The sequence below is a fragment of the Ursus arctos genome, unplaced genomic scaffold (assembly GCF_023065955.2).
Source record: "Ursus arctos isolate Adak ecotype North America unplaced genomic scaffold, UrsArc2.0 scaffold_5, whole genome shotgun sequence".
Classification (NCBI taxonomy): Eukaryota; Metazoa; Chordata; class Mammalia; order Carnivora; family Ursidae; genus Ursus; species Ursus arctos.
In genome coordinates this window covers 54,290,071-54,304,069 of record NW_026623067.1, presented here as the reverse complement: position 1 = coordinate 54,304,069, position 13,999 = coordinate 54,290,071, and the positions used below count along the sequence as shown (strand labels likewise).

General features: G+C 39.6%; 1 protein-coding gene across 20 annotated transcripts in view; it reads right to left on the bottom strand.

Moving 5' to 3' along the window:
- The window catches only part of MAST4 (microtubule associated serine/threonine kinase family member 4), a 535,574-nt gene that overhangs the window by 55,898 nt on the left and 465,677 nt on the right, over positions 1 to 13,999 (bottom strand). For all 20 annotated transcript variants that reach the window (XM_044384142.3, XM_057307021.1, XM_044384143.3 and 17 more), the window contains 4 exons: positions 10,578 to 10,735; positions 8,440 to 8,515; positions 6,294 to 6,503; positions 303 to 404 (listed from right to left, as the gene is read on the bottom strand). In XM_044384142.3, the coding sequence (XP_044240077.3) occupies positions 303 to 404; positions 6,294 to 6,503; positions 8,440 to 8,515; positions 10,578 to 10,735 (546 nt within the window). The remainder of the gene's footprint in view (positions 1 to 302; positions 405 to 6,293; positions 6,504 to 8,439; positions 8,516 to 10,577; positions 10,736 to 13,999) is intronic.

The window sequence follows — 13,999 nt, the reverse complement described above, 5'->3', positions numbered from 1 at the left end:
AGGTATCACACAGTAATGGTGCTGAGATAAGGTGAAGCCCATTAGTTCATGATGATCTTTCCAGTCTGACCGGAATGTGATATGATTATCACTCAACACAGTACAAGTCCTAGAATTTTTACTTAAAACCAGAAAACAGAATCCCATGTGGATGTGCCATAAACATTCACAAGTTGTAGTTCCTGTTGACTCTTTCCGTTTAACTCTGGTCTTTGAAGCCAAATGAAACTGGAGGTTTCTGAGGCTCACTGCTTTCCCACAGTTAACAATAAATAATGGAGGCCCCTCTAGGGGCAACTTACCAGGCACTCCAATAACCGAGCTGGGCGGGCAATCACAATTAGGATCTTTCGAACCAGTTGTTTAATAAACGCCAATTCTCCACTTTCTGAACGATCGTGAGCCTAAGAGAAAGCAATGAAAAGAAAGGTGAGACAGGGCTGCTCTAGTTAATGGAAAAGAAAACCAGCAAAGCACATATTTGCATAGATAATTGCAAATATGTGAAAATGGAGAGATCTAGAAAATACTTTTCAAAGACTGATAAGCGAACATTATCGTTCACAAATGGACACCATTAAAGTTCTTTATCTACAAAACGGCTCTATTAGCTAAATTTCAATTGTAAAACTTTGATTTATTCTGTGTTAAAAATCAAATGTTAAAACTCTCAATGTGAACCATGAGTGATGGAGAGATTAACAGATGATAACACATTAGGCACATGGTACATGTGGAGTGGGCGGCTGATAAGGAACCTTGATTTGCCAGATGTCGCAGAATGAAGTACGAAATGGCTAACACAGTGAACGGCTGCTTTTGTTATCTTTGGCATTTAGCACATTTATGAAATAGATTTTACATGGGCACCACAATTAGCCTATAAATTTGCTATTTTATAATGTGTAAGAAGTGGGCATTGCTTATTTCAAATGTTAGGGGGATAACATTTATACTTGGACATATACATACAAATTTGGTTTCACATATTGAAGAAATAATGCCTAGGCACTCAACTCAGTAAAATTTAACTGACTTTCTGTCTTTTTAAATTTTATGTTATATGTTGCCTAATCAAGCACAAAAAAATATCCTGAGAATAAAACTCAGTTTGAGTCATTTTAATTTTCAATGATATTTTCTTGAAGAAACGAGGTAAATCTGTATCAAGGCAGACATAAAACCTAAGTTGTAAAAGTTTAACCATGTAAATTTCTATGCATGCTCACTTTAAGGCTGTCATAATTTTTAAATTGTTATGATTTACTTTCCTCTAAGGATTAAAAAAACATATCAAGAAGATACTCGTGTAACAGAATATGATTTCACAGACATACTAATAAGCATTTGAAAACATCATTGAGGGTGCTTTATTCTAAGAACCAGCCCTCTCATGAAAAGAAGTGGCAGACCAAATCTGTGAAAAATGGTTAAACTTAGTAGTAACAGGTCTGCTGATTTTAGGCCATCAAATCAAAAGCAGCTTTCTAAAACGTAGGTACAGGAAATATATACAGGCAAAAGCAAAATAGCCCAACATTTCAAAGAAAAAAAAAAACAAACACAACACAGGTAAAAATGACTGCTGGTGAATAATTGTGGAACAGAATGTATTCAAAGAAAACCAACTCATAACAAAAACTATAGGTCCTAGGAACCAGCTGGGATGCTAGAACATATATAAGGAGATATACATAATATTTAAACTGTCTCTAAGTTTTCTTTTTTTTTTTTTAAGATTTTATTTATTTATTCGACAGAGATAGAGACAGCCAGCGAGAGAGGGAACACAAGCAGGGGGAGTGGGAGAGGAAGAAGCAGGCTCATAGCAGAAGAGCCTGATGTGGGGCTCGATCCCAGATCACCGGGATCACGCCCTGAGCCGAAGGCAGACGCTTAACCGCTGTGCCACCCAGGCGCCCCTGTCTCTAAGTTTTCTTTCCAATTTTTGTTTTACACCAAGAAGAGACTTTGGAAGATATAATGAATGGCACGATATGCCTGTATGCCTTCTTTATAGCTTATTCTCAATCAAAACTAAACAGAAAATCTTAAAGATGAAGCAAAAAAAGCCATCCAACTTAGTGACTGACAATTTGGGCTACATACAGAATTTCCTCTTTGTAATATTTACAGCTTTATAAATTCAGGATTATAAAGAAAATCTAAAAAGCCCGAACATGTTTTGCTGAACTCTTCAAAGAGAAACAAGAATTCTGTATCTTAAAAAATCTTTAGTCAGTTTAGATTATACAAATTCCATTTTAAAAACTGTAAAAATAATAGATTCGTTCCTATTTCTTACATCTAAGAATTATCAGCTGTAACTAAGGCCAAAAGATACAATGGGTAATGTTAATTCAAATAATATTTTATCTACTAACATTATTGCGGAGGGAGTTCTGTTAAGACAACACCAAACAAAAATCACAGTTAGCAGGAGAAGAGAGAGTTTCCAGGCTGCCAACAGCAGGCGCCAACACTAATGGATACTCTGTGTTTGTGTTTTAAGCGTTGACTGCTATAAAAAATACTGAGACCCATATTTGAGTAGGTTATAGTTTCCTATGTGTAGTATTTTCTTTGGCAAATACACCTAAGTGAGAAAACAAATGGAGACATAAAAGCATTCATCTGGAATTGACCTAGACCTCAGGACTTTAAAAAGGCATCAGTTAATCAAGCTGTTCAAAGCCACAGGGGGACCCTGCCTGGGCCCGCAAAAATTGACAATAGGGAAAGTGGACAGGAGATACCCGGCAGGCACACAATGTCACAGCTGGGAAGTGACAACAATTGCATCCTGGGGAAGGCAAAGGCAATTCCCACAATAAGGGCTCCATCTAAAAGGCACAGTTCCCCTGTGACTGTTTAGCTCCAAACTCTGGAAGGACACTGTCAGTGTGAGTCTGAAGATTGTTTTAATTTTCCCACAAGGACTGACTGAAGAAAATGTTTATCTGTGAAGATAAATAAGAAAACATTCCTATTCATACCAAAAAATGCTCTTCATACCACAAGTATACATGCTTCTCTGCTGAAGAGATGAATTTTCCTAAATACAAACTTTATACACACACACACACACACACACACACATACACACACACACATATATATATAATCTAAATTCTTTGAGAAAGAGAGAGAGAGGGCATGAAAAGGGCAAGAAGAGGGAGAAAGAATCTTAAGTGGGCTCTCAGCCTGTGGAGCCCAACACAGGGCTACATCCCAGGACCCTGAGATCACGACCTGAGCTAAAATCAAGAGCTGGACGCTAACCAACTGAGCCACCCAGGCAACCTCAAATTCAATAATTTTTATCTATTATATGGTGCATTCACATGATTTTTGAAACCTAAGATTTTTTTTTTTTTTTTATAACTGCCATGAAACAATCTGCCAGGTCTATTAGGTAGAAATAAAATTCAGTGTGTGTGGGGGGGGAACTTTTTAAAAAAGATTTTATTTATTTATTTTAGAGATAGAGAAAATGAGCAGGAGGGAGGGGCAGAGGGAGAAGGACAAGCAGACTCCATGCTGAGCGCAGAGCCCAACTCAGGGCTGATCCCACAACCCCAAGAACATGACCCGAGCCAAAATCAACAGTCAGATGCCCAAATGACTGACCCATCCAGGCACCCCATTGGGGGCAGATTTCAAAGTAAATAGCTTTGGATATTGATTCTATCCTTTTCAGAGAAAGCCTCTGAAGGAATGAAAAACACAGGACTAAACTAGTAATTATGGTAATACCCTGGGACAGAACTGTGAGGCTGACAACAGAGTTACTCTCTTATCTCTTATCTGCTTCTTCTGTTTAAAAATGCACCATTTGGGGCACTTGGGTGGTACAGTTGGTTAAGCATCTGCCTTCGGCTCAGGTCATGATCTCAGAGTCCTGGGATCCAGCCATGCATTTGCGTTCGGGCTCCCTGCTCAGTGGGAAGTCTGCTTCTCCCTCTGTGCCCTCCCTCACCCTGTGCTCTCTCTCTCTCTCTCTCTCAAATACATAAAATCTTTTAAAAAATGCACCATTTAACAAATATCATTTTCAAGATATTCTCATAGCAAGTAATACGCATAGTGTTCCGTGCATTTTTTCAGGAGCTGATTTGATTAAACGAACAGAAGTGAATTATTTGATGATAAATAAAATATTTTGGCATGCATACATACATATCTTCTTTCTCCCTCCTTCCTTCCCTTCCTTCCATAGTTACTGAGGAAGCAAGTACCAGCCACAGTGCTAGGCACTGGAGAGTTCAAGGTGATTTGGATGCGATCCCTGTCCTTTCAAAGAGCCCTCTCATGCTGTTAAAGTGAAACCCCAAAACAGATCATTAACAATGCATTGTGCTCAACAGGCCATGTTAGGGTTTTTACCTGTAGGTGAAATGGAGCCATCAAGACTGTTAGATGTTCTTACAGCCTCACAGAAGCAAGAATTTGGGGGTTAGGATACTGCCTTGGTGGAAAGATACTCAATAGCCAGGCAGACACATGAATTTGAAATCTAAGACAGAGCTGCAGATCTGAGATACAGAATGGAAGCCATTAGAGCTCATGGGTCTTTAAGATAGCCAACAAGGTCCCCAGAGGGGAGGAGCAGTGGATCACGAATCAGATCACGGGAAAGCTAACTTTTAGAAAATGCAACTTAGAAGAGCCCTTGGAAGAAGCAGAGAAGAAACAGAGGTACTACGAATATCTTGAAAGGAGAGGGGTTAGCAAGAGACAAAAGGAAAATTTTAGTATTGCTAAATATAATATTCTAGTCAAACAGGCTGCTCTGGGAAAATGTCCAGTGGATATGACAATAAGGAGGACGGTGGACTTCAGTGAGTTTAGTGAGAGGTCAGAAGCCATTCATTCAACAAGAGTTCTCCCATGTGTTAGACCTATTCTAGATGAAAAAGACAGACAAAATCGCTGCCCACACAGCCACTGTAGCCTATGCTGCTATCGGCCGTCTGTGATGACTTGTTAACCATTTAGCAGCTCTTCCATTTTTACATTTCTTATACACCCAAATGGATGATCATTTCCCTATAAATTTATTTTCATTTTAATTTACAGGAGAATTGGTGCAAGACAAATTGGAAATGAACAACAAAAACCAAAAACACTGTATTCACCACCCCTAAAATACGGTGAGAAACACTGCCTTAATGGACTACGATAGGTTGAAACAGGAGCAATGGGAACACAGTACAGAAAACTCTGCTGGGATGTTTGGATGGGAAAGAAAAGAAACAAAGTGGCTGCTGGTCAGAGAGAGATCGTCTCATCTCGCCAGGACTAAATTCAGTAGGGGCAAACACAGAGGAATTTCCAAAAAACTAGGATGCTATTATTTTCCTTCAGGTCCACACAATTATTTATATATTCAGGAGTAGAGAAAACCACCTACAATCATGCTGACATGGGCATAACTTCTGCCCTATGAGGTAGAGAAATACAATATATCCAAATACATAAGCTAAATAGGTTTTACTTGTGGGCTGTGGCTGATCAATTTCGGTTGCAAGAGCAATATATGCACTAATTGCATCGCACCAGACACATTCCTTCCCGTCCTGGGTGTTATCAGGAGCTAAGCATTCAAGTGTTAGGCTCAGGCAGGTCCTGTGTTTATCTGTCTTTTGGAAATTGGATATTTTGTTAGAAGAGGAACTGACCCTAATGAAAATATAAGTTACCATTTACTACCCACTAGCACGTGCAGGTTAATTAATAGGACACAGGCCTGGAAGAAGCCAGCCATTTTCCATTTAGCTTCTCCAGATATTAGACCTAGATAGCATCATCAAATAACACACATGCTCTCAGGCAATTTATAACTTTATGGTTGGGGTGGGGGGAAAATCACTGCCTCAAAATCCTTCGCAATCCACTTATCCCAAAGCCATAGATTGTTGGGTCCCGAGGTTCCTGCAAAGGTTATTACATTAACTTTCTATTACTACAAATGATGACGACCATCAATTTATAGCAAGTAGCAATCAGTTTTTTCTTCTTCACTTCCCTGGAATATGAACTCTAGTTTTTTCTTCGCTTCCCTGGAATATGAACTCCAGTTTTTTCTTCTTCGCTTCCTGGAATATGAACTCTAGTTTTTTCTTCTTCGCTTCCCTGGAATATGAACTCTAGTTTTTTCTTCTTTGCTTCCCTGGAATAGGAACTCTATCTCATGGTTAAAACGTGGAAGCAAATGCACTCGTGAAATCTTTTCTTTTTTCAGGGGAAAAGCAAAACAAATCAGAAAACTTTATACGGTATGTGGTTCATACCTCTTGTAGCAATTTATCTAATTTGTGCTGTAATTCAAGGAAGTATCGTGAGGTGATGAGACCCTGGTGGGATTTATCCAAGCAATCTCGAGCCAGTTCAATAATCTGATGGTGAGTGAAACTAAGCACTCCATCTGCTAGAGGAAGAACGTGGTCAGGGGAGTAGCTGGTGATAATTTCCTTCAGACGTTCCTCCATCTGAGCCGTAGCCTATTTAGAGAAGACATGTGCACACAGATGAAATATGACAAAACACACATGTGGACAATCATCACATTTATCTGGTATTTTCAGAGACCTCCACAAATTATGAAATAGAATTCTCGAAACTAATGGTGTATACATAATGTCCTTACATATTTGTCAAAACCCACAGAATGTATACCACCAGGAGTGAGCCTTAAATGTTAACTATGGACTTTGGGTGATTATGAGGTGTCAAGGCACATTCATCGATTGTTAAATGGACCGCTCTGGTGGGGGATGATCATGGGAGGAGGGTGTGTGGGTGGGTGTGCTGGCATGTGTGGGGGTGAGCTGGGGGGGCATCGTCAGGGGGTATATGGGAATTCTCGGTACTTTCAGTTCAATTTTTGTTGAGCCTAAAACTGCTCTAAAAAAAAAGTCTATTAAAATTTTTTTAATTTAAATTCAACTTAATTAACATATACTGTAATGTTAGTTTCAGAGGTAGAATTGAGTGATTCATCAGTTGCATATAACACCCAGTTGCTCATTTAAAGTCTACTTTTTTTTTTTTTTAAAGCAGCAACAGCAGCCTAATCACATGGAAGAAAGATTTGAGGTATGTAAGGGAAACTGACCATCCTAGGGTGATAATTATTTTTTTTTCTATCCTATCAAATATAAAATAGTCTACGTAAACTTCTTCAAATAAGCCGAACAATACTGTGCATTGTTATGCTTTCATTTTAGATCTCGGGCTCTTTCTTTCAGATAAGATGCTCAAAAATATCATTATGTTTTTACCTATTCAGCACTCAGGACTGTTGCTGGAATTCCACAGGGTGGGCCAAGAGTTGTTCTGCTCAGTAGGTTTTAATGTACCAGGAACATACTTACCCTTCTCTCAAAAAGCTACATCTTGTGCGAAAGGCCACGGAGATTCCTTGGGTACATATATCGAAAATCTCCTTTCCAACTTTGATTTCATTCTCTGTGATGCCCTAGTGCCTAATTGGTATCTGCTGCTTATATTAACTGTCTATGCGGGAGGAGGGGGGCCCCTCTGCCTCCTGCTTCTCTCTAAAATCCTAACCAGCAGTAACTACACAGAGTCAGGACCTAGCTCCCTGGTGAACAAGGGACATGTAATTAATAGCTAAGACGGCTTTAATCAATGACATCAATGTTGGGTTCATTACAAATAATAAGTACTCTACTCGTGATTTATGAAACCAGAGACTTCCTTTCGTTTTCTTGCCTAGGGCTACCCAAGTAGCTGGGGAGGAACAGGAACACGATGGAAAGGCTGTCTCCTCCTGAATGTGTAGGAACACCCGGGGAAAGGCTGTGGAAAGCAGGTGACCGGAGGCGTGCAATGGCAGGTTTTTGCAGCCAGGCCGTCTGTCAACGACTCTTCAGCAAGTCCTCTCTGGCTCAGCGTGAATTCCCTTTGCCAGTCTACTGGGGTACACTGCAACTGTCCCTTCCCTTCTAAAGTAACAGGGTTAGACATATAATTGCTGAAGAGATATGAAGTCACAGAAAAGAAAAACAAGGGTTTTTGTTTGTTTGTTTTAAGAAAAAAGACAATCGTCACATACCCATTCTACAGGTTTCTAAGGAAGAAAAACGGTTGCTGCCTGACGGAGCCCGTGGGTGTGGAGGCTCCCTCTCCCTGGGGCACCTCATCAGGCCCACCCAGTGGGTGGGGCAACCATCAGAATTTGCTGTAGAGGCAGTTTAGCACACGGAGAGTGTGGCTAGTCCTCAGCCAATTAAAAAAAAAATGTTGAGTGATTTTACCTTTCTTAGAAGCTGTGGGGCTGTTCTACACAAGTCTAATTCATTACTACTGGACTGGACCATCGCTTTCCATAACAAAACCACCTTACAGATGCTACGCCCAAGCCCAAGCTGCCTGTTCCTTTAGATGCTAGGCATCTTCAATTCAATTCATTACCTTCGGGAACCTTTCTTTGTAGACATGGTTCATCATAATTATTTCATGGTCACAGCAGGCGGGAGAACGTCCAGGGCTGCAAGCAAAGCAAATTACCCTTTTAAACTTGCCTCAGCATGAAATGAAAATAAGCTTTTTATTTATAAACAATTGGGTGGATCAAAAGTACTATACAACCTTTGTAAGAAAAGTGTATTAGGTAATAAACTACAAAATCAGTCATTAGTACATACATAAATACCCACAAATACTGACACCCTGAATAGGATTCAAAAAGGAAGATCTAGAAATGAAATGCCACAAAGTAATTACAGCTACGATATAAAACTAGTTCAGAAATGTTCTTAAATTGAGATTATATTCTGTATGTAGAATGCATTTCTCTAGTTCTGGAAACCAATTAACGAATTGCAATATAAAACAAAAAAGGATCGTTACAAACAGCAACATCTAGGACACACCGAACAGTATAATTTCACACTTTTATCCTACACCTGTGCTCTGCCACGTACCACTGAAGAGGTCTGAGCGTCTTCCACGGCACAGGTGTCGCCACTGAAATCCATTTTCTGGCCTAGCGAATATTTATTTGGGGTGCTGAGGTAAGCATTACGTCCGATATGAAACAGAGGCATGTAACTGTGGTGTGCTTTTATTTCAATGGTAGGTTCATATTTCTTCCTAGTGTTACAGAGTTATGCAACTTCAGTGCGAGTGTTTACATTTCTGGGAGAACACAGCCTGTGCTAGATATCCAAGGAACTCCCTTCATAAAACCATAAAATGGGCACCCATGTGGTAAAATATAGTGCCCCTAAATAAATTCATACAATTGACCTTTTATTCCTTAACTCAAAATTATAACACATTCCCAAATTACGCAATGGGGCTACATTTACTATCAGTTTATTATATACTAAATAAAAAAGGTACAAAGAGGGGGGCAACCTGGCTGGCTCAGTCAGTAGAACATGAGACTCTTGGTCCTGGGGTCATGAGTTTGAGCCCCATGTTGGGTGTAGAGTTTACTTTAAAAAAAAAAAAAAAAGGTACAAAGGGGAAAACCCTCCTCAGTAAACTCTGATGTTCAACTGAGCACCTGACAAACTGTTTTTACAGTAAAATCTTACACAGGAAAGTACACCAGTTCTATGGCACCAAGATTTCATACTGTGGAGATGGACTGCCTCGACCATCCTGCAGAGAAGGACTGCTACCCCCAGCGGCCGCGACTGCAGAAGCCGTCAGCCAGCAGTCCCTTCAAAGATGGCCTCAGTTCTCGTCACCTCACCCAGGCCATGTCCTTCCCTGGGAACCACACTTGGTGACTGAGGTAGGGGTAAAAAGTAAGGGCCATCTGGCACAGACAGACAACTCTGACGGGTCATGCCATCCGGAGAGCTCCCTGTGGAGTTGGCTGTGTGGCAGCTAGATTTCTTTCTGCCCAAGTCAGTTTGCTTGCCTTCCTTACATGGTATAAATCCTGAGCTACTCCCTAATAAACATCCTGAACACAAGTCTGTTTTAGAGTCTACATCCTAAAAAAAAAACAAAAAACAAAAAACAAAAAACAAAAAACACAAAAAACCAAAAAACCTGTAAGACAAATCTATCTCTCTCTACATATATCTGGCCCTACTCAATGTCAAAATTTAAGGGACACAAACTCCTAACAACTTATTCATAAGCTTGGAACAAGTAAAACTCATGAAGGGAAGAAAGATGAAAAATCTGGGTGAACTTTTATAATGTGGGATCTAAATGAAAATCCTTTTCTTTTTGCTGTCCTTCCTTTTTAGCCAGCTTACCCCTCTTAAAAAAAGAACATTAAGTACTCCTGCACCACGATCGGGTCGTCTTGAAATTTCCAACAGCAAGAAGGTTTTACAGGAGATCCCTTTAGTACCTCGTGATTATTGCTACTACCCCAATTAACAAATCGAGAGAACTTAAACGAAAAGCAGTACGATGCCTTTCAGTGGTAATTAACAATATCATGTAGAGATGGGAAAAATCACACTATATTTGGGGTAGTTCACAAATCAATTAACACGTAGATGAGTTGGAGGATCAAAACGCTTCCCTCAAAATGGTTAAAAACAGATAATTCAATACATTTTTCAATCAGGTCCACCCACCTCAGGCTTCGGGAACGGGGGCGCATGGGCGTGTTCCTGCATCTGTTTTCCGTGGCAATGCTTTCGGTAGTACAAAAATGTTTCGACAGGAAGTGCAATTCATCTGGCGTTGGCTGGTAGGGTAACTGATGCAGCTTCTCCTGGGAGGAAGAGGAGGACTACGGACAAACCACAGTGAGGTCAGAGGACCATCTTAGAAAGATAGACTTCAAGGGAATTCGCAATCAAAGCAGTGAACCTGGGTGGCATCACCATTTTACATTGTTTCCCTTTCATGTTATAATGACAATAACTAGTATCTAAATGTGTACCCTTGCTGCTTTCGATGTGAGGTCAAAATGCCTTCCATATTTCATCTTATTTGTCTTTAGGACCATTTCCCAAAAGATGGTTTCCTCTCTTGTAGAAAACCCAGGCTCTGAAAATGGGGAGATCTTGCTCAAAGCCAAGGCAAAAAAGTGACCCTGGAGAATCTGGAGGCATGAAATGACAGATTAGCTCTCAGCTGAGCATTGTACCCTTGCTGGGACCACTGCTCACAATGAAACACTTTGACTCTCAGTAACAGAAAATGAATTTTATGATGTGTGATCATAAATAAGGTAATGAGATCCTCCTTTACAAAGCATGCCGTCCTTTGATACATCGGTATGTGCCTTCGGTTAAAAGGGGAAGAGATGAAGATACTTTTCGCACTAATGTCATTGTTTTAAAAATTGGATTTTTTGGGGCGCCTGGGTGGCACAGCGGTTAAGCGTCTGCCTTCGGCTCAGGGCGTGATCCCGGCGTTCTGGGTTCGAGCCCCACATCAGGCTCCTCCGCTGTGAGCCTGCTTCTTCCTCTCTCACTCCCCTGCTTGTGTTCCCTCTCTCGCTGGCTGTCTCTATCTCTGTTAAATAAATAAATAAAATCTTTAAAAAAAAATTGGATTTTTTTTCCCTTTTCCCTTTGGCTAAGACTCTCCCTCTCTCTCTTTTTAAAGCAGCTTCAGTGGTGGTGAGTTTTTTTTTAATTCCTTGCATATAGATTTGCTTTTTGAAAACTGTCACTTAATACTTAGAGCAAGGTAATGTAGAAATGAATAACTAAATAACACTGTTTTTAATTAATCTGAGAAACAGAACTATAAAGCAAACAGACTTTTGTTTTTGTTTAACTGGGAGGTAAACTCTACAAGCAATTCTAACAAAAGAGATTGAGAAATCTTTGAGCAAGAGAATCATGATTAGAATAAGCATATTTGTAAAGGTAACACTCATCTGAAATCTCAGTTTTAACAGGTTTTTTTTTTAAAGCTGTCATTAGTTTAACAATAAATACACTTCATAAACACTGAAGCATCCAATGTAGGAACACTAGAAATTAATGACTAAAGCTTAAAAATACCCTCATACCCTGAAATTATGAAACATCTTATAAGTACATACTGAGACAAAGAGAAATTTTTATAAGGTAATGAGATTGTTTTATAAGCCATAAAAATGAGAACGCTACTGGAAAGACTTATGAGATAAACCAAATCGCTATTCAAAAAGTATAAGCACAGTCTTAAACACTTTTCACTGTGAAAAAAACAAATAAAGCACAAACTAAGTCAACTCAAGCAATCAGGAAAAGAATAATAAAATCACTGTAAGCAGGAGAGAAGCAGTAATGATAAAAGTGAAGATAAGGAAATTAGCTAATAAAAAACCAGAATTAAGGATCTGTACATAGGGCTCAGAGAAAAATCAATGTCCACAGTTCTGTATCCAAGATTTCAAAACACTAAGACCCAGAAGTTTATTTGTAAGTTTACAGTAACCCCTTTGAAGGCACAGCATCAAGTGAACTGATAGAAAGCTATTTAAAAGATGTACTCAATCCACTCAGTGTGAATGTTGATTCAGGCTGCTGTAGAAATATTAATATATTTGATTATGAGCTCCTGGCCCTGGTGCTGCTGGGCTGTTGTGCACAGTATAGGGATTGCACTACCTTTCTAAAATATGAAAATTAATTCCAAAACACACTGGGCTCTAGAGTTTCACGTCAAGTGTCATGGGCCTGTACTGGCATGGAAATGACACCAAGCGACTTCAGGAGGGTGCGTTCCCTCTGTGGAGGGAGGAAGCAGAAAGGGACTGGGTGGGCAAGGCTTTACTTGTATCTTTAACATTTATTCAACAAAATATTTTAAAAACAGCCCATACTAATGTAACAAAACCTTAGCAAGTGGTAACTCTGAAGGGAAAATTTTGTGGTTCTACCATATATACAGCCCAGGACGAAACTGTATAAGGAATGTACCCCAGGTTTACTGCTGGGGAATGTGGCAAAATGAACAATGCAGTGGTGTTCAGTGTTCTAACCTTAACACTACTAAAGAAGCAAGGAGGCAAGGAGCTCCTCTGGGGAGAGAGCCTCTTTCATCTCAGTTGGAACATGCAAGGTAAAATGGGATGAGGGTGATACCATATCCAAGTGACAAAGCACTGGGGACAGCTGTAGGCCAGCAAAATGGCCCCAGGCATTCAAAAGGTACCAAATAGAGCCCCAAAAGGGAGATGATATTGGACAATCGAAAAATCCAACGTTAGGTTTTAGCAGAGATCAGGGACTCACTCAGGGGAGAACTTTTCGCAGCCAGTGAGAACTGCAGGACAGCAGAGGTGCAGGCCTGCCCAAGACTGCACCCCATATTGCAAAGTCCCCTCCACCGGTCAAAGTGGCCGGGAGTACCACTCTGGGGAGAGCTTTGATAATTTGTTTGGGAGTTTCTCAATAAACTGTGTTTGATTACTTTATGTTTCTAGCATATTCTCTAAGTGTGGTGTCAGGTCTCATCACTGAACTGGTCTGCACATGAGTTTTGATAGTGTCATAAATCAAATTCACATTTAAAAAGTAGAGAGTTACATAAAGAAAAAAAAAAGCTGTACAAGACTTCCCCAAACCTGTTCTGAATAATGTATCATTTAGTCTCTCCAGATAACCATTTTGCAACAGACAATACTCACATGAATGCATAATTTTCTACTGGTTACTAAATGTAGTATCATTTTATAGTCATACCTCACATATTTATAGGTATTTACATGCTTATTTCCCTTCCCTCAGCAGAAAATAATTAATCTGTTAAGAAATATGGGGGAATGTCCTCCTACTGCTGCAGTTCCATATTACTTATTTTAAAATTAAAAATTATAATCTCAATATTATCTTAGAAAATTTCCCCACAGATTAATTTTAATGGCAAAATTTGCAGTTGAAAGAAGTTGCAATACTAAATATCTTCTGGAAGGACTGATTAACTTCCTATGACCAAATCTTTTCAATTTCAAAATATAGCATTTTTAACACTTGCCAATTTTATAGATGCCATATATGCCAGGATAAAGACATAATGTTTACATTTCAGCAGAAGTAGTTCTGGAATTCAG